This window comes from Macaca fascicularis, chromosome 4 (genome assembly GCF_037993035.2).
Source record: "Macaca fascicularis isolate 582-1 chromosome 4, T2T-MFA8v1.1".
Taxonomy (NCBI): Eukaryota; Metazoa; Chordata; class Mammalia; order Primates; family Cercopithecidae; genus Macaca; species Macaca fascicularis.
Genome location: NC_088378.1, coordinates 67,353,532 through 67,380,583, shown reverse-complemented (window position 1 = coordinate 67,380,583; position 27,052 = coordinate 67,353,532). Strand labels below are relative to the sequence as shown.

General features: G+C 38.7%; 1 protein-coding gene across 1 annotated transcript in view; it reads right to left on the bottom strand.

Moving 5' to 3' along the window:
* Positions 1–27,052, bottom strand: part of SEC63 (SEC63 homolog, protein translocation regulator) — an 89,491-nt gene that overhangs the window by 11,598 nt on the left and 50,841 nt on the right. Inside the window, exons 10-18 of the mRNA XM_005552219.5 lie at positions 26,818–26,950; positions 24,668–24,760; positions 23,161–23,315; positions 21,715–21,862; positions 17,619–17,701; positions 13,442–13,501; positions 13,082–13,255; positions 3,730–3,888; positions 1,915–2,016 (exon numbers count right to left, since the gene is read on the bottom strand). Coding sequence (XP_005552276.1) covers positions 1,915–2,016; positions 3,730–3,888; positions 13,082–13,255; positions 13,442–13,501; positions 17,619–17,701; positions 21,715–21,862; positions 23,161–23,315; positions 24,668–24,760; positions 26,818–26,950 — 1,107 coding nt within the window. The remainder of the gene's footprint in view (positions 1–1,914; positions 2,017–3,729; positions 3,889–13,081; positions 13,256–13,441; positions 13,502–17,618; positions 17,702–21,714; positions 21,863–23,160; positions 23,316–24,667; positions 24,761–26,817; positions 26,951–27,052) is intronic.

The following is a 27,052-nucleotide window of genomic DNA, read 5'->3' as shown; positions in this document are numbered from 1 at the left end:
CACTGCAACCTCTGCCTCCCAGGTTCAAGCAATTCTCCTGCCTCAGCCTCCCAAGTAGCTGGGATTACAGGCACCCACCACCACAGCCGACTAATTTTTCGTTTTTTTGAGACAGAGTTTCACTCTTGTTGCCCAGGCTGAAGTGCAATGGTGCCATCTCGGCTCACCGCAACCTCCAGCTCCTGGGTTCAAGCGGTTCTCCTGCCTCAGCCTCCTGAGTGGTGGGATTACAGGAATGTGCCACCATGCCCGGCCAATTTTGTATTTTTAGTAGAGACAGGGTTTTGCCATGTTGGCCAGGCTGGTCTCAAACTCCTGGCCTCAGGTGATCCACCCACCCACCTCAGCCCCACAAAGTGCTGGGATTACAGGCGTGAGCCACTGAGCCCGGCCCTAAATAAATTTTATCTGATAAACAATGATCTTAAATGTTTACCACGCAGATGCAGATTAAATTTGAAAAAGGCATTTTGCTGATAAAAATGATTATTTTTTTTGAGACAGGGTCTCGCTCTGTCATCCAAGTTGGAATTCAGTAGCACAATCATAGCTCACTGCAGCCTCAATCTCCTAGGCTCAAGTGATCCTCCAACCTCAGCTTCCCAAGTAGCCTAGGACCACAGGCATGAGCCACTAATGTGCATTAGTGGCATTTGGCCACTAACAAATGTTCTGAGGGAGTGAATGAATGTTTCTCTTATTAACTAAGCATGGTCTAAAATGAAACTGTCTGTTATATGGGTACACACTAGGCAGCTTTGAGCACCCCACGGCACTTTTTACAACAATCAATGAATGGAATTCACTTGCTTCATTTCAGGATGCCTGGTGTTGGCAGGCTACCTCTGCAATGGGCAAAATGCTCCTAACAGATGGACTAAAGCTCAGGACATGCCAGAAGATCAGCGTGTGCATTAAGATGGAATCCTGGGCAGACTTCTCTCCAAGTCAAAACAACAGTCTGTGCAGAGCCACTCATTTATTACTAAGAGAGCCAAATTATTTAGGAATTTGCCTTAAGCAGTCCCCAGAAACTCTAGATTGACATTCTCAAGCAGAAAGTAGATTTATACATGAAATCACCTGCCAAACACAAGTGGTGAGCAGAAGGTTCTGTGGCAAAGCTGTAAGGTAGTCTGTGGAACAGTTTCCCGAACTGGGGGAACCAGTTCTTGACCTCTGCTCCAGACAGAATTATACTCTAATACAAAATGTCAATGGAATCCCAAGGTAATTTGAAAGATGAACAACACAGGCTATCAAGGAGATCTAAAGTTGAGCAGGCTGCAATTACAAAGTAAACAAGGACAAGGCAACAAATAGCATTGTAATGACCTGTCCTGAGCCCGGGGCTCAGTCATGATCAAGCTCTTATGGAACTTTATTTATTAGACCAAGAACACAGTTGGTCCCACAGCCATGGGCTCACACATTTCCATGGACTGGAACAACAATAACCAGGGTCAGAGCAATTCTAATGGTTCCATGTGGCCAGCAGGATTCTCAGAGGGAAAATTTAAGTATTTTTTTATCCTATTTAAAACTTGGCAGAGGTGAGAGATTCACAATAGTTAAGTATTCAAAGGCAAAGTACGCATTTTTCTGATGAAGACTGCCTAATCTGCTAATAAGAAATCACCATTATGCACAACGCTCAGTAATTAGGGCACAGAAAAGATAGCAGCGAAGAAAACCACAGAAATACTTAAGAAGCTAACCATCTCTTTTTTAAGCAACACGTTCCCTAAGTATAATACCTATTGTAATATTCCCTTTAAAAATATGGCCTTTCAGGACAGACCACATTTAGCACATATGAACTAATACACACGACAGAGGGCTAAAAGTCAACTGACAAATCCCAGAGGAGAAAGTGAATGGAATAAGGAACACACTAGCCTGTATATAACTCACCTCAGGAAAGTAAAGGCTATACACAGGATGTGTTATCTTTGATTTGGTTTCCAGTAGAGCTCTCTCTTTTCGCTGTATGCTTTGTTGTAATTCTTGCCACTCCTAGTAAACAAAAAAATTAAAATATTTAAAATCTAGTATGTGTTTTATCACTTTGAGGAGTTTCCAGGTATTATTCCTGACAATGCTAATTAACTACTTAGGATTAGAACAAGTTCAGTTCCACAAATCTGATCATCTCCCTGCTCATCCTTACAATGCCTTTTTAAATATATTAAATCTAACCACTGTAGTACCAACTACATAGCCGTTAATTATCTGACCCTAGCCTACCTCTCTTCGGTCTCCTGTCACTGCCTCCCTCCTTGTGCTTTTTATTCTAGTCATTTCAAACTACCTATACTTCTCTGAACTTACCAAACTATTTTACTCTTCCTAAACCCTGTTTAGACTTTGGTTTCTCCCTTTCTCTGACTACTCATTATTATTTAGGACCAGCTAAAGCCCAAAGTATGAACTCCTGAGTAAAGCCTCCCATAAATTCCCTTCTATCTCAGGACTGAACTGATCACTCCCTCCTTACGTACCTTGCATAAGATGTGTATAATTTCGTATGTACTATAATATTTATTTACAAATCTGCCTGCTCCATTAGCCTACGTATCATTCAAGAGCTGCAGCTGTTTCACATTTGGCTTTGTAATTCTTTAATCTCAGATAGCCTTGGGATGTGACAGATAATAAATAATGATTTGTTGATTTAATGAATGTATTTTTGGTCGTATGAAGAAATCAGTCTGTCAACACCCTAAGAGTCACTGCTACTAACCCTAATATACTGAGGAATATGTCAATTCTCAAAGTCAGGCCAGGGATATAAGGTATTTGACAGATTTTAGTTTCCTGGCAATCAATTTAATTCTCCAAGTACAAAAAAAGCCAAGGCCCTGCAAATGCTAACAGTAGTCGTCTTTGTTTTCTACCATTCCCAAGGCCAAGTGTGTTATTACTCCCTTATACTTTTATCCTTTGCCCTTTACCTCCTTCCTCCTTTTTTGGCCTCTCGATTGCCTCTGAGGCTATTCAGGCAATCCCTTTTTATCTCCTGAACTACAGTGTTACTTTTAGATCAATGGCCACTCAAAAAGAACAACGCTAACAAAACCTAGAGGAAATGGCCAGTTTATTTGCAGTGAGACTCTAACCACATTCTTCTCTATAATTCTCCCATAAATCATGTGCAACTTAATGCCATGAGATTTTTCTTCTATACTCTGTACTTTCATACCATATTAATAAATTCTCTAAAGACTTCCCCTGTCCTTAATATATCTTATATACACCCACGAAACAAGGTGGTATTCTATAAAAGTTAGCTTTTCCCTTAACCAACCTCTTGACATCAGGGTCCACAGTACTGTTTCTCTACAGTAAACATGACCTGGAGCTCATGACACAGCCTTCCAAGTAAGCACTATGCATTTCACAAACACCTTTCCTTACTCGTATTTCCAGAGATAACCCCAACACTGAAAATCCCCTTATGAGATCAACTGACCTAACCTCAAAACCAGGTCCTACTCCACCTAACAATTTAATATTTAAGAAAATGAGGATTTCCAATCCTTGTTAGAAATCATTTTTCTTTATAACCTTGACTACCATTCCTTAAAAACGTTTTTCAAAGTAATAAAATTATAAAATATACAGGTAATATTTAAAGCAAGCGAGCAAGCAAACAAATGAACAACAACAACAAAACCCAAAGCTATCATCAGAGGTATAATTCCAATTATTTAAACCTATAAGGCTTACTGCTTCATCATCTTTGTTTTGTTTTTCATCTTGCTCTCTATCAGAATCTCTGTCACTACCATCATCTTTTTCACTTTGGGAATCTCTATTGGTTTCTTCTTCTTCAGAATCACTGCCCTTATCTGAAACTTCTTCTTCATCTTCCTTTACTGCAGCTTCCTAAAAGGAAAAAGCAAACACAAAGATTTTGCGTATCTCAATGAGCACATATTAATCTGAATCCCTGAAGTTAACTTATTGTCAACATAACTAAACTGACTCGATGACAATTTCACTATTCATATATAATTTTTTAAAATTATAAACATTCCTACTTATAAAGATGTGGGAGTCACACTGAAGAGTTTAGTACCTGGCTAGTCTGTCTATTGTTAGTTATTTTATTCATTCTTCATAATTTGTCAAATGAAAGTATTTCTATTTGTAAAGCCCAGTAACACAAAGGCTAAGATGGTTCTGCTTTCAAAAACATCAATTATATTTTATTTAAGGAAACAGGTAGTTTATAGAAAAGTATAATGTTGGGGCTAGCCACAGTGACTCATGCATATAATCCTAGCACTTTGGAAGGCAGAAGCAGGAGGATGGCTTGAGGCCAGGAGTTCAAACCAGCCTGGGCAACATAGCAAGACCCGATCCCTTTTAAAAATATATATATATATATAGTGATATATATATATATCACTAGGCATGATGGTACACATCTGTAGTCCCAGCTAGTTGGGAGGTTGAGGTGGGAGAATCACTTGAGCCCAGGAGTTTAAGGCTGCAGTAAGCCATGACCATGCCACAGCACTTCAGTGTGGGTGGCAGAGCAAGACCCTATCTCAAAAAAGGAAGGGAGGAAGGGAGAAAGGGAGAAAGGGAGGGAGAAAGGGAGGGAGAAAGGGAGGGAGGGAAGGAGGGAGGGAGGGAGGGAGGGAGGGAGGGAGGGAGGGAGGAAGGAAGGAAGGAAGGAAGGAAGGAAGGAAGGAAGGAAGGAAGGAAGGAAGGAAGGAAGGAAGGAAGGAAGGAAAAGTGCTTCTTTGGAAGTATAGAATCACTTTCTTTAACAGGGCATGATGCAGTAAGGCAAGGCAGTATCTCTAGCAAAATACTAGCTCACTTCAAGAATCAAAGAGAACAGCAAATTAAATGCAAAGAAAGCAGAAATAGGCAGGACACGGTGGCTCATGCCTGTAATCCCAGCACTTTGGGAGGCTGAGGCAGGTGGATAATTTAAGGCCAGGAGTTTGAGACCAGCCTGACCAACATGGTGAAACCCCATCTCTACTAAAAATACAAACAAAAAAACAAACAAAAAACAAAAAAAAAAAACTAGCTGGGCGTGGTAGCACATGCCTGTAATCTCAGCTACTTGGGAGGCTGAGGCAGGAGAATCACTTGAACTTGGTAGGTGGAGGTTGCAGTGAGCCACTGCCTGAGTAACAGAGTATGACTCTGTCTCAAAAAACAAACAAAAAAAAGCAGAGAGAGGTATAGAAAAAGAAACTTAAAACTAAAAGTTGGTTCTTTGAAAAGGTTAATAAAATTGATTAAACCCCTAGGCAAGAATGATCTTAAGAAAAAAAAAAGAAACAATAAAAATTACCAATATGATGAACAAAAGAGGCGTAACTATATCCAACAGACATTAAAAGAAAATTATGAATAATGTTATGCCAACAAATTTAATAAGAGGAAATAGACAAATTCCTTGAAAAACACAATTTGCTAAAATCAATAAGAAAAACGCAGAATATATATTAAAGAAAGAAACTCCACAAATAAACTCCCTTTGAAAACTCCAGGCCCAGATGGTTTCCCTGGAGAATTCTTCCACAGACTAAAAAAACAAATTGAAGCTTACACATACTCTTCTGAGCAAAAAAGGGAATACTTCCTAGCTTGATTAATAACGCCAGCATAAATCTGATACAAAACCTGACAAGGATATTACAAAAAAAGAGAATGACAAATCAATATTTGCTCTTAAAATTAGATGTGAGAATACAAAGAAAATACCGTCAAATCCAGATAAATATAAAAAAGGATACTAAGTTATGGCCAAATGATATTTGTTCCAGGAATGCAGGGATGGTTTCAAATTTTTTAAATCCATCAATCTAATTCAACAGAAAGGAAAAAAAGTAAAAAAAACAAACAAACAAACAAAAAAAAACAAAACCTTTAATAACATTCACTATTTGCTAGTGATAAAAATTCTCAGCAAACTGGAAATAAAAGGAAACACTTCCTTAACCTGACAAAGAATAGTTACAAAAAACTTACACCTAACATCACATTTAGTGGTAAAATAATGTTTGCTTTCTTCCTAAGACCAACAATAAGATAAGGTTTCTACTATCATAACTCTGAATAAATATTACACTGAAAGTTCTAGTCAGCACAGTGAGACAGAAAGGAAGAAAGGGTATAAAGATTAAAAAGAAAAAAGTAAAACTGTCTTTATTCACAGATGGCAACATTGTATATGTAGAAAATCTTTATTAAAATATCTACAAATGGTTAGAATTATTGCCAATTCATTAAGACTCTTTGATACAAGGTCAATATTTAGAAGCAACTATTTCTATACACCAGCAACAAACACCAAATAAAAATTTTAATGACATTTACGGTGATATCAGAAAGGATCAAATACATAGGGGTAAATCTAACGAAAGATGTGCCATACCTCTGCCACTGGAAATTACAAAACACTGCTGAGAAAAATTAGGGAAGATCCAAATTAATGAAGATAAACCACAATCATGAATAACAAGACTCAGTATTATTAACATGTCAATTCTCCCCATATTGAACCATGGATTCAGTGCAATATCAATGTAAATTTCAGCAGCTTTTTTGGGGGGAAATTGTTAAGCTTATTCTAAAAACTGGCAGGAAATGTAAAGGAATTAAAACACGAAAATTTTGATCAGGAAAATTTTGATCAGTAAAACAGAGTTGGAGCACTTACACTACATATTTTGAGACTTAACATAAAGCTACAACAATTAAAACTGTATGGCACTGGCATAAGAATAGTCAAATAATCAATAGAATGAACGGACAGTCCATAAACAGACCTACACATCATATACAGTATCACCTGTTGTTTTTTTTAATTATACTTAAAGTTCCAGGGTACATGTGCAGAATGTGCAGGTTTGTTACATAGGTACACACATGCCATGGTGGTTTGCTGTACCCATCAACCCATCATCTACATTAGGTATTTCTATTAATGCAATCCCTCCCCTAGCCCACCACCACCTGACAGGCCCCAGTGTGTGATGTTCCCCTCCGTGTCCATGTGTTCTCATTGTTCAACTCACACTTACGAGTGAGAACATGCCAGTGTGTGGATTTCTGTTCTTGTGTTAGTTTGCTGAGAATGATGGTTTCCAACACCATCCATGTCCCTGCAAAGGACATGAACTCATCCTTTTTTATGGCTGCATACTATTCCATGGTGTATATGTGCCACATTTTCTAGTCTATCATTGATGGGCATTTGGGTTGGTTCCAAGTCTTTGCTGCTGTAAACAGTGCCACAATAAACATACGTGTGTATGTGTCTTTATAGTAGAATGACTTATAATCCTTTGGGTATATACCCAGTAATGGGATTGCTGGGTAAATATTGCTAGTTCTAGATCCTTGAGGAATCGCCACACTGTCTTCCACAATGGTTGAACTAATTTACACTCCCACCAACAGTGTAAAAACGTTTCTATTTCTCCACATCCTCTCCAGCATCTGTTGTTTCCTTTTTACTGATTGTCATTCTCACTGGCGTGAAATGGTATCTCACTGTGGTTTCGATTTGCATTTCTCTAATGACCAGTGATGATGAGCTTCTCTTCATATTTTTGTTGGCTGCATAAATGTCTTCTTTTGAGAAGTGTCTGTTCATATCCTTTGCCCACTTTCTGATGGAGTTGTTTTTTTCTTGTAAATCTGTTTACGCTCTTTGTAGATTATGGCTATTGGCCCTGTGTCAGATGGATAGATTGTAAAAACTTTCTCCCATTCTGTGGGTTGCCTGTTCACTCTGATGATAGGTTGTTTTTTGGTTTTTTTTGTTTTTTGTTTTTTGCTGTGCAGAAGCTCTTTAGTTCAATCAGATTCCGTTTGTCTATTTTGGCTTTTGTTGCCATTGCTTTTGGTGTTTTAGTCAAGAAGTCTTTGCCCATGCCCATGTCCTGAGTGGTATTGCCTAGGTTTTCTTCTAGGGTTTTTATGGTTTTAAGTCTTAAGTCTTTAATCCATGTTGAGTTAATTTTTGTATAAGGTGTATGGAAGGATCCAGTTCCTGCTTTCTGCATATGGCTAGCCAGTTTTCCCAATACCATTTATTAAATAGGGAATGCTTTCCCCATTGCTTGTTTTTAACAGGTTTGTCAAAGATCAGATGGTTGTAGATGTGTGGCATTATTTCTGAGGCCTCTGTTCTGTTCTATTAGTTTATATATCTGTTTTGGTATAAGTACCATGCTGTTTTGGTTACTGTAGCCTTGTGGTACAGTTTGAAGTCAGGTAGTGTGATGCCTCCAGCTTTGTTCTTTTTGCTTAAGATTGTCTTGGCTATGCGGGCTCTTCTTTGGTTCCACATGAAATTTAGTTTTTTCCAATTCTGTGAAGAAAGTCAATGGTAGCTTGATCGGGATAGCATTGAATCTATAAATTACTTTGGGGAGTGTGGCCATTTTGACAATATTGATTTTTCCTATCCATGATTTTTCCTATCCATGAGCATGGAATGTTTTCCATTTGTTTGTGTCCTCTCTTATTTCCTTGAGCAGTGGTTTGTAGTTCTCCTTGAAGAGGTCCTTGTAAGTTGTATTCCTAGGTATTTTATTCTCTTTATGGCAATTGTGAATGGGAATTCACTGATGGCTTGGCTCTCCGTTTGTATGTTATTGGTGTATAGGAATGCTTGTGATTTTTGCACATTGATTTTGTATCCTGAGACTTAGCTGAAGTTGCTTATCAGCTTAAGGAGATTTTGGGCTGAGACGATGGGGTTTTCTAAATATACAATCATCTCATCTGCAAATTAAGACCATTTGACTTCCTCTTTTCCTGATTGAATACTCTTTCTTTCTCTTGCCTGACTGCCCTGGCCAGAACTTCCAATACTATGTTGAATAGGAGTGGTGAGAGAAGGCATCCTTGTCTTGTGCTGGTTTTCAAAGACAAGGCTTCCAGTTTTTGCCCATTCAGTATGATACTGGCTGTGGGTTTGTCACAAATAGCTCTTATTTTGAGATACGTTCCATCAAGGCCTAGTTTATTGAGAGTTTTTAGCATGAAGGGCTGTTGAATTTTGTCGAAGACCTTTTCTGCATCTATTGAGATAATCATGTGGTTTTTGTCATTGGTTCTGTTTATTTGATGGATTACATTTATTGATTTGCGTATGTTGAACCAGCCTTGCATCCCAGGGATGAAGCCGACAGATGGTGGTGGATAAGCTTTCTGATGTGCTGCTGGATTCGGTTTGCCAGTATTTTATTGAGGATTTTCACATCAATGTTCATCAGGGATATTGGCCTGAAATTTTCTTTTTTTGTTGTGTCTCTGCCAGGTTTTGGTATCAGGATGATGCTGGCCTCATAAAATGAGTTAGGGAGGATTCCCTCTTTTTCTATTGTTTGGAATAGTTTCAGAAGGAATGGTATCAGCTCCTCTTTGTACCTCTGGTAGAATTCGGCCGTGAAACTATGGTCCTGGACTTTTTTTGGTTGGTAGGCTATTAATTGCTGCCTCAATTTCAGAGATTATTATTGATCTAGTCAGGAATTTGACTTCCTCCTGGTTTAGTCTTGGGAGGGTGTATGTGTTCAGGAATTTATCCATTTCTTCTAGATTTTCTTGTTTATTTGTGTAGAGGCATTTATAGTATTCTCTGATGGTAGTTTGTATTTCTGTGGGATCAGTGGTGATATCCCCTTTATCATTTTTTTATTGCATCTTTTTTATTCTTCTCTCTTTTCTTCTTTATTAGTCTGGCTAATGGTCTATCTATTTTGTTGATCTTTTCAAAAAACTAGCTCCCAGATTCATTGATTTTTTTGATGAGTTTTTTGTGTTTCTATCTCCTACAGTTCTGCTCTTAGTTATTTCTTGTCTTCTGCTAGCTTTTGAATTTGTTTGCTCTTGCTTCTCTAGTTCTTGTGATGTTAGGATGTCAATTTTAGATATTTCCTGCTTTCTCTTGTGGGCATTTAGTGCTATAAATTTCCCTCTACACACTGCTTCAAATGTGTCCCAGAGATTCTAATACGTTGTGTCTTTGTTCTCATTGGTTTCAAAGAACATCTTTATTTCTGCCTTCATTTCATTATTTACCCAGTAGTCATTCAGGAGCAAGTTGTTCAGTTTCCATGTAGTTGTGCAGTTCTGAGTGAGTTTCTTAATCCTGAGTTCTAATTTGATTGCGCTGTGGTCTAAGAGACTGTTTGTCATGATTTCCATTCTTCTGCATTTGCTGAGGAATGTTTTACTTCCGATTATGCAGTCAATTTTGGAATAAGTGCGATGTGGTGCTGAGGAGAATGTGTATTCTGTCGATTTGGGCTTTACAATTTGGTATGTTTTTGCAGTGGCTGGTACCAGTAGTTACTTTCCACGTTTAGTGCTTCCTTCAGGAGCTCTTGTAGGGCAGGTCCGGTGGTGACAAAATCTCTCCGCATTTCCTTGTCTGTAAAGGATTTTATTTCTCCATCGCTTATGAAGCTTAGTTTGGCTAGATATGAAATTCTGGGTTGAAAATTCTTTTCTTTAAGAATGTTGAATATCGGGCCCAACTCTCTCTTCCGGCTTGTAGGGTTTCTGCCGAGAGATCTGCTGTTAGTCTAATGGGCTTCCCTTTGTGGGTAACTCGATCTTTCTCTCTGGCTCCTCTTAATATTTTTTCCTTCATTTTAACCTTGGTGAATCTGATGATTATGTGTCTTAGGGTTGCTCTTCTCAAGGAGTATCTTCGTGGTGTTCTCTGTATTTCCTGAATTTGAATGTTGGCCTGCCTCGCTAGGTTGGGGAAGTTCTCCTGGATAATGTCCTGAAGAGTATCTTCCAACTTGGTTTCATTCTCCCCGTCACTTTCAGGTACACCAATCAAACACAGATTTGGTCTTTTCAGAGTCCCATACTTCTTGCAGGCTTTGTTCGTTTCACTCTTTCTTCTCTAATCTTGTTTTCTCGCTTTATTTCATCGAGTTGATCTTCAATCTGATATCCTTTCTTCTGCTTGATCAATCTGGCTACCGGGACTTGTGAATGTTTCACGAAGCACTCGTGCTGTGTTTTTCAGCTCCATCATGTAATTTGTGTTCTTCTCTAAACTGGTTATTCTAGTTAGCAATTCGTCTAACCTTTTTTCAAGGTTCTTAGCTTCCTTGCATTGGGTTAGAACATGCTCCTTTAGCTAGAAGGAGTTTGTTATTACCCACCTTCTGAAACCTACTTCTGTCAGTTCATCATACTCATTCTCCATCCAGTTCTGTTCCCTTGCTGGCAAGGAGTTGTGATCCTTTAGAGAAGAGGCATTCTGGTTTTTGGAATTTTCAGCCTTTTGGGGCTGATTTCTCCCCATCTGCATGGATTTATCTACCTTTGGTCTTTGAAGTCAGTGACCTTCGGATGGAGTCTCTTGAGTAGACATCCTTTTTGTTGATGTTGATGCTATTCCTTTCTATTTGTTAGTTTTCCTTCTAACAGTCAGGCCCCTTTGCTGCAGGTCTGCTGGAGTTTGCTGGAGGTCTGCTCCAGACCCCGTCTGCCTGGATATCACCGGTGGAGGCTGCAGACCAGCAAAGATTGCTGCCTCTTCCTTCCTCTGGAAGCTTTGTCCCAGAGGGGCACCCGCCAGATGCCAGCCAGAGCTCTCCTGTATGAGGTGTCTGTTGTAGGAGATGTCTCCCAGTCAGGGTACATGGGGGTCAGGGACCCACTTGAGGAGGCAGTCTGTCCCTTATCAGAACTTGAATGCTGTGCTGGTCGATCCGCTGCTCTCTTCAGAGCTGCCAGGTAGGGATGTTTAAGTCTGCTGAAGCTGCACCCACAACTGCCCCTTCCCCGAGGTGCTCTGTCCCAGGGAGGTGGGGTTTTATCTATAATTCCCTGACTGGGGTTGCTGCCTTTTTTTCAGAGATGCCCTGCCCAGAGAGGAGACAGGCCGCAGCAGCCTTGTTGGGCTCAGTGTCATCTGTTTTACAACGAAGTGCCATTACAATTTACTGAGGAAAGAATGACCTTTTCAATGAATGGTGATGGTGTAAGTGGTTCATACCCCCTACCTTGCACCATTCAAGAAAAGTTAATTCAAGATAGTTTTATCAACTAAGGTAATGTTTCCAGAAGAAAACAGAAAAATACCTCCCTGACTTTGGAGCAGTCAGGATGTCTTAATTTTTAAGACACAGAAGCATTAGCCATTGATGAAAAATGACCTCACTGATGAAAAAAAGAGACTAATGAAATTGACCTCATTAAAATAAGAACCATTAGAAGCTACCAATAAGAGAGTAAAAATGTAAGGACTCTTACCCAGAATATATACAGAATTCCTACAAATTCAGTAACAAGACAAACAACCTAATAGAAAAAGAAGTTATCCAAATGGCCAGCAAGCACATGAAAAGGTGTTCAACATCATTAGCCATCAGGTAAATGCAAACAAAAATCACATGAAGAGATATCGCTACAGATCTACCAAATGGCTAAAAGACTGGTAAAACCAAGTATTGGTGAATATGTAGAACAAAAGACTCACGAATGTTATAGGAAGGAGCATAAAATGGTACAACTTTGGCAAATAGGCTCTTTTAATGAGTTAAGCATGCACCTACTTTATAATCCAGCAATTCCACTGCTAGGTGGAAAATGACTGTCCACAAAATGCCATGTATAAGAATAAGCATAGCACCCTTTATTCATATTAGATTAAGAACTACAGACAACCCAAATGTCCAACAACCACAAAACAGATAAATGTGGTATATTCATACAATGAAATACTATACACATATACACACACACAAACACAGAATTAACTACTGCTACAAATACAGAGGGATTATCATGAACATAACGCTGAATGAAAGGAGTCATACATAAAATATGACACTTATATGACCTTTAAGAATAGTCAAAACTAATCTATGGCAATTACAGACAGAATAGTGGGAGGTAGAGGGATGGGGAGATGGGTGGAGGGCTCATTGAGAAGGGCACAAAGGAGCTTTCTAGGGTATCACGGGTGCATAAATATGTAAAACTTTTGAAGCTGTACACATAGATTTGATCATTTTAGTGTTTGTATATTTTAGCTCAATGATAATAACGATAATAATAAACTTACATTCCCAACAACTCCATTTGCCTGCTTTTGTTTCTGTTGCTTTGACTGTGGTAACAGCACAGGTGTAGGTTTTTTTTTTAAAGGTTTCTTTTTTTTTGATTTAGCAGTTTTCTTGGGTCCTTTACTCTTCTGTTGCCATCCTCCTTTTGTCCTGTTCTTGTTAGTTTCCCCCTGCTGTAAATCATAACATGTCATACTTGTAAGTTATAGCAATAGATATTCAATTGAAGGTTACAGTAATTTTTAGGTGGAAATGTTGTTAAACTGAGTTACTCTCCCAGAGCAATATAAGTCAACTGGAGAAGTAAATAAAATATTTCTTTCACTAGGAAAGATAGGTTCGGAAACCCAAGTTTTTACCCCATCTTCTGCTGGCTGTTCCTCTGCAGCACAGATGGACTGCTCCTTTTCAAATACTTCCTAAGGGGTAGCAAAAAGAGAAATACAAAATCTGTCAACCTATATTTATCTTTCAGACAAAGCAATCTTTCAAACTGTATTTTTAAAGTATTTTTAACTGGCTACAATTGAGGAAGAAGGAGGAGACATTTAGCAATTACTAGCTGATGACTGCGTGCATATGCAAGTAGATACCTTGTATCTCACATCTGTCTTGAACAAGTTTTGAAAGTACAGTCTACTCAAGTTTACAAATGGAGTAAGGATACATACAGTAAAAATATTTAAAATTTCATTTTATTCTAATAGCAAGCAAACATGAGTATTTTAATGTTATGAGTATACTATTTTCTGCATTAAAACCTTGACAATAAGTCAGTGTGATGTGCAAAATAACAACAACAACAACAAAAAAAAAACCCTTGAGACTAGTATTAGTTTATTCACTATAGTCAGTGATACTACTTAATGGACCTGAGACCTGAGACTAAGAACTGAATCATCACAGGTGGGGCACGGTGGCTCATGACTATAATCTCAGCACTTTGGGAGGCTGAGGCAAGAGGATTGCTTGAGCCCAGAAGTTTGAGACTAACATGGGCAACATAGTGAGACCCCACATCTATTTTAAAAAATCACCAAGAAAATCTACATATCCTAAAGCTATATCCACCAACCATACAATCCATTTAGAATCAGTACAGAACCGATAAATTTAGGATTTAAATCCCAGTAAGCATCTATACTAGATGACATACAGACTGTGTTTAATGAACTCCCTAGAATTATTAAAGCTAACAAGTAAAAGCAGTTATAATTGTTAGGCTCTATACAATAAAGAGAGCCTAATTCAGAAGTCAACTCTGAACAGTCCATACCACTTGCCCATTTTTTTTTTTTTTTTTTTTTTTTTTAAAGACAGTGGTCTTGTTATGCTGCTGGTCTCGAACTCCTGAGCTAAAGAATCCTCCCACCTCAGCCTCCCAAGTAGCTGTGCCACTGTGCCTGCCCTGCCACCTGCTTTTTAAAACAAAGCTTTACTGGAACATGACCACACCCATTTGTAAGTTCAGTAGTTGCTACAAACACTGTATCACTTATAAAACCTAAGATACTTACTATCTGGACCTTTAAAGAAAAAGGTTGCCACTCCCTAGTCTAATTCTATCATAACTTCCTCCTTTCACTTATTAGCTGGGTTCTGCTACTTGATTACTCCAAGGGACAGTTCATACAAGAATGGGAAGATAAAAACAATTCTTTTCTTTACTCCAGGGCAGTTCTATTCTTTTTTCTACCAATCACTCCAGAAACGTTAATAGTTCAAGAACAAAGTTTTGCTCATTTTTCAGGATGGGAAGTCCAAAGGATATGGGTAGTCTAGATTCGGATTCTAAACCCAATTTTAGCATTGGTTTCGGTTCCTCTTCTCCCAGGAGGCACCTCTCTCACCCAGAGTCCACGACAAATGCTTCCTTATCACTTGCTATAATAAAACCAACATCTTGGATTCAATATATCCTACTACAAAATATGATTTTCAAGCCGGGCTTGGTGGCTTACACCTGTAATCCCAGCACTTTGGGAGGCTGAAATGGTAGGATCACTTGAGGTCAGGAGCTCAAGACCAACCTGGCCAACACAGTGAGACCCCCATCTCTATAAGAAAAAAATATATATGTTTTTCCTACCAGCAATTTTAGGCATGGGATATAAATGTGGCATATATTTCTTGCAGATGCTCAAAAACCTCAGGGCAAAAGGCTAAAATCTACCACTAGTTGAATAAATTGAGTAAAAATACTTCAGTCTCTACCAGTTGACTCAGGAGAAAATATAAATAAAAGAAACTGAGAGCCAAGCATGCTGGCTCATGCCTGTAATCCCAGCACGTTGGGAGGCCAAGGCAGGAGGATCCTTTGAGCCCAGGAGTTTGAGACCAGCTAGGCAACCTACAGAGATCCACATCTCTATTTAAAAATACATATATATATTAGGCCAGGCATGGTGGCTCATGCCTAAATCCCAGCACTTTCGGAGGCTGAGGCAAACATATCACTTGAGGACAGGAGTTCGAGACCAGCCTGGGCAACATGGAGAAACCCCATTTCTACTAAAAATACAAAAAAATTAGCTGGGCATGGTGGTGCACACCTGTGGTCCCAGCTACTCAGGAGGTTGAGGTGGGAGAATCATTTGAGCCTAGGAGGCGGACGTTGCAGTGAGCCAAGATTGCACCACTGCACTCAAGACTGGGTAACACAGTGAGACCGTGTCTCAACAAAAAATAAAATAGGCCAGGTGCAGTTGCTCACGCCTGCAACCCCAGCATGTTGGGAGGCCAAGGTGGGTGGATCACTTGAGGTCAGGATTTCAGGACCAGCCTGACCAACATGGTGAAACGCCATCTCTACTAAAAATACAAAAATTAGCCAGGTGTGGTGGCATGTGCCTGTAATTCCAGCTACTAGGGAGAGGCTGAGGCAGAAGAATCACTTGAACCTGGGAGGCAGAGGTTGCAATGAGCCGAGATTGCACCACTGCATTCCAGCCTGGGTGAGAGCTAGACTCCATCTCAAAAAAGAAGATGAAGGAAATATATGCAAAATGATTGCACCAGATTTAACAAAAAAGCATGAGACAAGTATCAATCCACATTTAAGTGCCTATATGTACGTATGCACTATAAAGATCCAGATGGTAAATATGAGCATGGAGAAAGATAGGAGAAGATACAAAACAACAAGATTATGCATTCTGGTCACTTGAGGCTGACAAGGGGTTTTCCTAAAGAAAATGAGAGATGGGCTGGGCACGGTAGCTCCTGTAATCCCAGAACTTTGGGGGGCTGAGGCAGGTGTATCACCTGAGTTCAGGAGTTCAAGACCAGCCTGGTCAACATGGTGAAACCCCATCTCTACTAAAAACACAAAAATTAACCAGGTGTGGTGGTGCGTGCCTGTAATCCCAGCTACTCAGGAGGCTGAGGCAGGAGAATCAATTGAACTCAAGAGATGTAGGTTGCAGTGAGCCAAGATCATGCCACTGCACTCCAGCCTGGGCAACAAGAATGAAACTCCATTTTAAAAAAAAAAAAAAAAAAGGTGAGGGAGGGAGGGCGGGAGGGAGGGACGGACGGACGGACGGAAGGACGGAAGGAAGGAAGGAAGGAAGGAAGGAAGGAAGGAAGGAAGGAAGGAAGGAAGGAAGGAAATAAATGGGAGAGAGAAGGGATCCATGACAAAAACATCATTTAGCTCTACAGGTATACATGCATTAGGCTACATTACAGTGATAAGCCTCAAAATGAATCATCTCGAAGTGGTGAGATTTCGGGTAATTTTAATTTCTTCCTATACTTTTCTGCATTGCCTAAATTTTTTCCAGACAACATAAATGTTTCACATTATCAGGAAAAAAAAATGTTATTTTTATTGTAATTCTTAAATTTTGAAATGAAAAATAAGAGTCGGCCGGGCGCGTTGGCTCAAGCCTGTAATCCCAGCACTTTGGGAAGCTGAAATGGGCGGATCACGAGGTCAGGAGATGGAGACCATCCTGGCTAACACGGTGAAACCCCGTCTGTACTAAAAAAAAAAAATACAAAAAAAACTAGCCGGGCGAGGTGGCGGGCACCTGTAGTCCCAGCTACTGGGGAGGCTGAAGCAGGAGAATGGCATAAACCCGGGATGCAGAACTTGCAGTGAGCTGAGATCCGGCCACTGCACTCCAGCCTGGGCGACAGAGCGAGACTCCATCTCAAAAAAAAATAAAAAATAAAAAAATAAATAAAAGAGTCAATTCTCTATAGAACTCACTAAAAAGAAATGTGATGAAATTCTCATCAGTAACAACTTCTGTATAGCACTTCACAGCTTAAGAACTATATCCACATTACTTTGCTATGATTATGTTTTATAGAGAATTAAACTATCACACAAAGGACTATTTTCCAAGTTTTATTAGTGTATGTGAAAACTGTTTCATGAAAATTAATTGAAAATTTCAAAAGAGTTAATAGAATTTGCAAAATTAGATCTTGGTATTACAACAGTTTTGACTTTGAGAATGACGGAAATAAATATAAAAGCCTTGACACACAACTCTTAAAGCATAAAAATACAGATAGACTACTTACAGCCATTGTTTGCCTTGTCAACTTAACCAATACTGTAACTAAGGATCCTACTGTGATGTTGTTGCTATCTTCATCATCTAACACTGTTAAGATGGAAGAAAAAAAAAAACAGCAAAAAATAAAAATCAAGTTCTATGTCAATGCAAACAGCAAAACTTGGCTTACCTAAATTAGTTTGGCACTTCAGTATTTCAAGCATATTGTATTTTAAATTTGTTAAAAAAAAAAAAAAAACTGATTGACTACTCTGTATAAGGCTCTCCAGTAGATGCTTTTAATAATTCATTTAATCTCTAAAATAGCCCTACAAAGTATAGAAACTACTTAGAAACTTTTAGAAACTAAAGTTTAGCTAGGCGTGGTGTCTCATGCCTGTAATCCCATCACTTTGGGAGGCCAAGGTAGGCGGATGGCATGGGCTCAGGAATTCGAGATCAGTGGGACAACATGACAAAATCCTGTCTCTACAAAAAATAAAAAAGTTAGCCAGGCGTGATGGTGCAAGCCTGTAGTCTCAGCTACTCGGGAGGCTGAGGTGGAGGACAGCTTGAGCCTGGGAGGCAGAGGTTGCAGTGAGCCAAGATAGCGCCACTGCACTTCAGAGCAACAGAGTGAGACCTCGGCTCAAAAAAAAAAAAAAAAAAAGAAAGAAACCAAGGTTCGGAAATATTTAAGTAAAATACCCAAACCCAAACCCACACAACACCTGCATTCGCACGCTAAGCTTCAAGCCCAGGTTTTTGAAAACACAGTATAATGTGAGACTTACCATAACACAGTTCTCTCATAGTGACATAAAAATAGGCTTTTGTCACCCTATTAAACTGTGCAAACCTTACATTCACAAGATTTTACCTGTATGATCAATGTCTGTCTGAATAAAATAATGAAAACTAGTATTCCTAACCACACAAAAGAGACTTATTTTTTTAAAGGCAGGAACAAATATATCCTCTTTACACTAAAAAGCACTTGTGAAAAAGTATTTTTTCAATAAATGGTACTAAATACATGTTTTTGCAATTATTTAATTTTTAAAACCACATTTCCCACACATATCCCCAAAAACTCTACTATGAAGTTAATAAAACAAAATAAATAAAAATAACTCAAATATACCTTCCATTCAAATGTGATCCTTAATTTATTTTTTCTACAGATTTTATCTGTAAGATAGTTCTTCTTATATATTTTTACCTACAATTTTAAGTTTGTTACGTTTGCTTTTCATACTGGTCTGGCATTTACTAACATACCATCAGTTGAAAAGAATGACCTCCAATAATCTACAATTGCTATCTCCATTACTGGCTATAAGGTGCAGCAGCTGGGTATCAACAAAGGGTATAATATCCCTTCTTCACCCTGGAAGTCTCCATTATCAAAAATCAAATCTGGGCCACATATTCATCTATATTTTTCATTTTGCACAGTTGTATGTGCACAAGCATGTCATGTGAAATAACCACATGAATGCTGACCTGCTGTTTGGTGCTTTAAAGTGAAGAAAAGGACAACAATAGATTCTATTACAGATTCTTGCAAGGTAGGGAAGGAGATCCACCATCTCCAGTATTACTATCAGGCAGATGCCCCTTTCCTGCTTCTATACTTCTTCTACTCCTCCTTCATCAACTATAGCACTATTATTAGATAATTAGGCAGCATTGTAAAAATATAAATAAACTGTCTATACAAGATGCTATGGAGTGGAACATATGGTAATATTTGTCGGTGAGGCTAAACACTCTTAAATTTCTACTTCCTATAAGAAAATCTCTTCTAATATTCATTTTTCTAAGAAGTATGTACTTTTGGCCAGGCATGGTGGCTCACACCCACAATCCCAGCATTCTGGGAGGCTAAGGTGGGTGAATCACCTGAGGTTGGGAGTTTGAGACCAGCCTGGCCAACATGGTGAAACTCCATCTCTACTAAAAATACAAAAATTAGCTGGGCATGGTGGCACATGCCTGTAATCCCAGCTACTCGGGAGGCTGAGGCAGGAGAATCACTTGAACCTAGAGGTGGAGGTTGCAGTAAGCCAAGATAGTGCCACTGCACTTCGGCCTGGGCAACAGAGCGAGACTGTCTCAAAAAAAAAAAAAGAAATAAAGAAAGAAAAGGGTGTATTTTAACAGTTCTTAATATCAAAAAGTATCTCTGTAAGTACCAAAATTTTTATTTGGACGGTTTCATTAAATCAGCACAGTCCTAAATACAGCTTTTACATTAGTATTTTTAAAGTCTGAAAACTCATGGCCCCACAAGGCAACCCCAACTCCTCACCAAAGCAAACCAAGTTTTCTTTTTTTTTTTTTTTTGAGACAAAGTCTCACTCTGTCGCCCAGGCTGGAGTGCAGCGGCCGGATCTCAGCTCACTGCAAGCTCCGCCTCCTGGGTTTGCGCCATTCTCCTGCCCCAGCCTCCCTATAGCTGGGACTACAGGCACCCGCCAGCTCGCCCGGCTGGTTTTTTGTATTTTTTAGTAGAGACGGGGTTTCACCGTGTTAGCCAGGATGGTCTCGATCTCCTGACCTCGTGATCCGCCCGTGTCGGCCTCCCAAAGTGCTGGGATTACAGGTTTGAGCCACCGCGCCCAGCCAACAAACCAAGTTTTCATAACACGTATGCTACACTCCAGTCAAACTAAAACCAAACTGCACTGACTGCCTTCCTTTACCAAACATGCCAATCTTTGGGAGCCATTTACCTTTCCTCAATTCCTATTAGAATACAAGCTCAATAAGGAGAGGCTTTGTCTTACCACGGCTTCCCCAGGACCTAGAAGAATGCACAGCATTCAATATTTGCTGTATAAATAAATGGTACAACGTCTGTGTCATTCATTTTAACACTTAGCATATGTTATCTTGGTTTGTGTGTGTGTGTTTTAAATTTTATAAAAACAGGGTCTCCCTATGTTGCCCAGGCATGTCTCAAACTCTTGGGCTCAAGTGATCCCCCTGCCTTGGCCTCCCAAAGTGTTGGGATTAAAGGCATGACACCACTGGGCCCAGCCCTTACCTTGTTTTAAATCCTATTGCTTCAACTGGACAATAAGCTCTCTTTAAAGACACAAACCAGGCACGGTGGCTCCCACCTATAATCACAGCACTGTGGGAGGCCAAGGCAGGTGGATCAGTTGAGCCCAGAAGCTCGAGACCAGCCTGCGCAACATGGTGAAACCCTGTCTCTACTAAAAACACAAAAAATAAAATTAGCCAGGTATGGTAGTGTGCACCTGTAGTCCCAGCTACTCAGGAGGCTGAGGTAGGAGGACTGCTTGAGCCTGGGAGGCAGAGGATGCAGTGAGCCAAAATCGCACCACTGCACTCCAGCCTGGACGACAGAGTGAGACCCCATCTCAAAAATTATTTATAAATAACTAAATAAAATAAAGACAGAAACCATTATTAATACATCCCTGTATTCTTGGTAACTAAAAGAATGTTCTCATAATGGTAACTTAGCGAATGTTAAAGCTCAGACCACCACCACAATGGAAGAATGGAGCAGATAGTCTCTAATTCTCTCAGTATTCTAAGACCATTCAGATATTGAAACAGAAACACAGGGCAATTATATAGGTAGAAAAACAACCTTTATTTTTTTTCCCTCAAAGAAAATATAGAGGTAGGGTAAGAAAAACACATGAAATGTGGCGTAAAACACAGTAATTTTCAACATTTAATTAACATAAACAAGTTGGGTTTTAAAAATTTAATTTTACAACTAAGCAGCTATTTCTTTCATACTAATAATATATTTCAAATATCTCATTCTTTTATCGTGCCTGGAAGTCTTCACCATTCTTTGGAAAGTTAAGAAATTGCTAAAAGTTGAACTACAGAACAGAGTTCTCAGGCTTCATCCCATTATGAGGATAATAAAAGTAGGACTCCATCAGTGTTCTCAAACTATTAGGTATAAATCATTTTCCAACACACAAAATCTGACAGGTAAACTACAGTTCTGCAAAGTCTAATAACAAGTTCTCTTATTAAGTACAGTGTTTTGAGAATCCTGAGTCAAATAAATGAGAACCAGTCTATCAAAAGGGAAGCAATGTTCAACAGAGAAACCTCCCACTTACCCTGTGATTTTATATCCATGGTCACATATGGAAAACTCCCAAGGACAGCCATAACCTCTTCATATTTTTCATCTTCAAGGAAGTGCAGTAGAGTGTGACGATCTGATTCTTTTAAACTCACCAAATCCTGGATAGTTTTAATTTTATACTGAATTTAAAAAAAAAGAAAATACATAATTCCCTAACTCACAAAGCTTTTCATAAAAAGAAAATTACACCTTAACTACAACAAAATCCAGCAACTTTTAGAAAAATGTTGATTAATGTGCATTTCAAAGCACAAAATAACCACATGGCATTTCATGACCTTTTTCTCCAAGACAATATGAATTAAAAATTTTTAAATTATAAAGTTAATACAGGCTTATTTTTTTAAATTAGAAAAAATAAAGTTGGAGGGGAAAAAAATAAGAATCTTGACTCAACCAAAAACTTTGTCAACTGATGTCCTCAGTTAATTTTCAATTTTAATAACAAAAACCTTTAATTGCAATTAATAGGTTTACTATTACCAAACCTGTACTAATAAACCTTTACTTTTACCTAACAAAAGTAAAAATAAACCTCAATAAAGGCACACCTTCAAGGTTTTACTACACAACATTCTCATTTTTGTTATTCTTAAAATATAGCTGTTACTGTAGTAATACCCATCTTGGCAAAATGGTTACTTAGGAGCATGTTCTTTAATTTTCCAGGTCTTTGGTGCTAGTTATTTTTCACTTTCAAAGACACAGATTAGATCATGAGGCATGTAAAATCTCTGCTTTTAGATTCTAAAGTGTTTAATTATGACTTAGCATATAATCAAATTTATAAGGGGAACATGAGTACTTGAAAGGACAGAGAACTCTGATATAAATTTCCAACATGCATTTATTAATTCTACATTAATATACTATCAAATCCAATGTCTATTCTCTGCTCGTTTTATCTATTATATACAAAATAATGTTTAAAATCTCCTACTAGAATTGAACTTCAGTTTCTTGTATTTCCTCATTTATACAAATTTTTGTTATACCTTAAGATTCATTATCATGTTTGTACTATAGATTACACATTCTAAATAAGAACGGTCTTTATTTAATTTATTAAATGTTTTTGTTGTTCATACTTAACCAGTAAACAATGGCCCAACGTTTAAGCCAAGAATAAAATGATTGGAAAGTAGACAGTACATTTATTTTTGGTAACATAATATAAGGACCTAACTGTTGACTGTTTAAATGCACCAACCCCCAAAATAGTAAAGCCACTTACAATAGTAAAGTACTATAAAACAGCTACCTAGTCATGAAAATGTTAACAGAACCACCTGAAAGTTTTAGAATATTTAAGACATTCTAAATCTAAAAAATGCATTTCCAGAAAACTTTTATTCATGTTACCTTTAAGTGACAGGACAAACTGCTCAAAACTGACTTTAAAGTAGCCAAGAATTACCTTCTTATGATTAGAAACCCGTCTAAGATTGTCCTCTTCAATATGAGGGAGCTGCAGAAGGGGAGACTTAAATTGCTGAAGTCCCTGAACAGCCATCTGAGAAAGCTTCATGCAGTTTTCTAGGGATGCCAAAGTTGGAGCACGAAACTCCCTTTCTTAGAAAGAATAGGAAAAAAAGAAACAGGGCTGGACTTTTTACATGTTCAGGAGTATACAATTCATCACAAAAAACACAATTCACACTAAATCCTTAACATCTCAAATTTGAGGATCATAATGAAGATTTTCCTTTAAAAGTTACCAGAGAAGATGCTAAAATTACACAAACTTGATCAAATGAACATTTTCCAGCAACAACCATTGATTTTTAAAAGAAAAATTATTTGCTTCACCTCAAATAATAGTAAATTATCAGACATTATCAGTATCACCAACATATGACACCATGACAAGAACCAACATCGCTCGTAACAACAAACCATACCACTATCCTTTTTTAAGGGTATTCCTTTCCATTACCGACCACAAATTTCCTCATTCTTTTCCTTCTATACAAAAAAAAAAAAAAAAAAAATGGCTAGATGCCTGTAGGCATGTGGCTCATGACTATAATGCCAGGGCTTTGGGAAGCTGAAGTGGGAAGATTGCTTAACGCCAGGAGTTGGAAACCAGACCAGTTGGGCAACAAAGTGAGATCCCACCTCTACACAAAATGTAAAGTTAGCTCTGTGCTGTGGTATGCGCCTGTAGTTCTAGCTACTCAGAGAGCTAAGGTAGAAGGACTGCTTGAGCCCAGGAGTTTGAGGCTGCAGTGAGCTATGATTACTCTACTGGACTCCAGCCCTGGTAGATGCTGTCTATAATTAATTAATAAAAATTACATAACATATGAATCACTATTGTATCAGTTAAATAATTATTTCAAATTCACTGTTAGAAAAAAATAATGACTTAACTCAAAAATTATTCAAAGAAAAAGGAAATTTTAAATCTTTGCAAACAATTGAACAATAAAACAATTAAATTATCATGCCTGTAATTCCAGCACTTTGGGAGGCTGAGGCGGGTCAAGGTCAGGAGCTCAATACCAGCCTGACCAACATGATGAAACCCCATCTCTACTAAAAATACAAAAATCAGCCAGGCGTGGTGGCACACGCCTATAATCCCAGCTACTCAGGAGGCTGAAGCAGGAGAATCGCTTGAGACCAGGAGGCAGAGGTTGCACTGAGCCAAGATTTTGTCACTGCACTCCAGCCTGGGTGACAAAGCAAGACTCCATCTCAAACAACAACAACAACAAAAACCCCACAGTGGGCTGTGATATAGACTTTAAATAACAGAAAATATAGAAAAAAAATATGAAAAGCCATGAGTAAAACTGAAAAAGTTCACTGAACTGGCAGACAGAATTATACTGAGTACCCATAAATCCTAAAGTATGAAGTATAATCTGCATATGCTTGCAATAAAAAGTATAACATAATTAACTATATTTCCTCCTCACCTTCACGGTTCCGGGCCATCACTATCAGTTGGCAGATTACATTAACCATTTCTTGAAGTAGGGCAGGACACTTTTTTAGCATGAATTGCTGATCTGCAAAAGAATAAAAAACCTGAAACAGATCATTTTAATTTTACAGTTAAAGCATCTTTACCACTGTGACCCAAAACTAATATTAATGTTATGCCACAAATATTTCACATGATCTCAGAATTTTGCAGATTGAATGGAAGAGTTTCTCCTCAGTATCACTATGTCAAAAATCAGCCATAAAACCCTAGCTCAGATTAGACATTTCAAAGACAAATTTTTAATAACATAACGTTAGGCGTAATAAACCATGGTGGCTGACGCCTATAATCCCAGCACTTTGGGAGGCCGAGGTGGGCGGATCAACTAAATATGTCAAAGTAAATATGTCAACTAAATACAGGGGGAGAGATGAGAGACATAGAAGAGAAGAAGAGGGCAACTTAGAGAAAGAGAGAGACTCTTTCATTTATACTGCATTTAATAACAGTTAACTATTAAGACCACATTAACCTATGGATTTGATACTCAACCTAACAATGATTTGTTTCCTGCTTCTTACAGGTAAGTAAAAATAGAGATGCTTATGCATCTCTACAGAACATTAGCAACAGAATTACTAGTTAATTCAGTATTTCAAAGCAACTCCAATGATAATGCCTAAATAGTGCTCCTTCATTCCACCATAAGCATCCTGTCCTATCACCAATTACTAAGTATCACATGGCCTTGTTTTCAGAAGCATTTAATTGCATTACTGCCTTAAAGGAGGTGGGGGATGGTAGGATATCATTCAAAAAGAACATTTATTTCCTAGAGATAATAACTGTCTTTTAAAACTGTAATTCAAATAATGTTGGTGAAAAAGAGATAATTAATGACATCCCTGGAAACACTGTTGCCTCAATCAACTACTTTTAAGCAAAATACATGGCTTCAAGTACTTATGAAGCTTTAAATAACCATAAAACAGACATTATTGGTAACCACTGTTGGAGGAAGCTTGCAGATGCTGAGGTGAGACGTGTTGGTTGTTGTGAAATCCATTTTGCTCCCTCCAAAAACTTACAGAGTCGTTTAAAAAAAAAAATCATTAGGAACTTTTGTATCATCTGCAACTAACTAAACATTTCTCATACAGAACATTCTCTCACCTTGAAACACTAAATTTTAACACCTGCCAAAATATCTGACTTACTTAGATCTTCAAACCATTTGTGAAGTAATTATGTAGCATATACACTTCTTTTTAAAAAAGTCCTTGAGCAATTTTTTGCCCAAAAAAGAACAGCAACGCCAGGCGCGGTGGCTCAAGCCTGTAATCCCAGCACTTTGGGAGGCCGAGGCGGGTGGATCACGAGGTCAGGAGATCGAGACTATCCTGGCTAACATGGTGAAACCCCGTCTCTACTAAAAATACAAAAAACTAGCCGGGCGTGGTGGCGGGCGCCTGTGGTCTCAGCTACTTGGGAGGCTGAGGCGGGAGAATGGCGTGAACCCGGGAGGCGGAGCTTGCAGTGAGCCGAGATCACGCCACTGCACTCCAGCCTGGGAGACACAGCGAGACTCCGTCTCAAAAAAAAAAAAAAAAAAAAAAAAAAGAACAGCAACAAAAAACATTGCAACACCATGCTATGGTTTGGGTCTGTGTCCCCACCCAAATCTCATGTTGAATGGTAATCCCCAATGCTGGAGGTGGGGTCTGGTGGGAGGTGACTGGATTGGGGGGCGGAGTTCTCCCTTTGGTGCTGCTCTCAAGATCAGTTCTCACAAGACCTGGTTGTTTAAAAATGTGTGCCACCGCCCCCAACTCTCTCTTCCTCCTGCTCTGGCCGTGTGAAGACCTCTGCTCTGCCTGTGCCTGCTCTGGCTTTGCCTTCTGCCATGAATAAAAGTTCCCTGAGGCCTCCCCCCAGCCACGCTTCCTGTACAGCCTGCAGAACAATGAGCTTCCTGTACAGTCTGCAGAACAATGAGTCAATTAAACCTCTTGTTTATATATTACCCAGTCTCAGGTATTTCTTTAGAGCAATGGAGTACAAACTAATACACACCATTAAGTCTAATTAAATCTGCTGCTTTCACCCCACTAAAACTGTAGATACCAGAATCACAAATACCTTCTTCAAGGGTCTCAGGAATTTTCATTCTAGCAAGATGAGACAGTAAAAGAACTCTGGCCTTCAGGCTATATGGGCAGGTAAGTGGAGGCTCATTCTTCTTTAAATTAATGCTGCCAATTTCTCTGATTAGCTAGAATAAATAAAATAATTATTCAAAAACACAGTGTTTTTTTTTTAAAGTATTCACTTTAATATTTAACTGCTCATCGGGGGATTTGGGAGATTAGCCTAA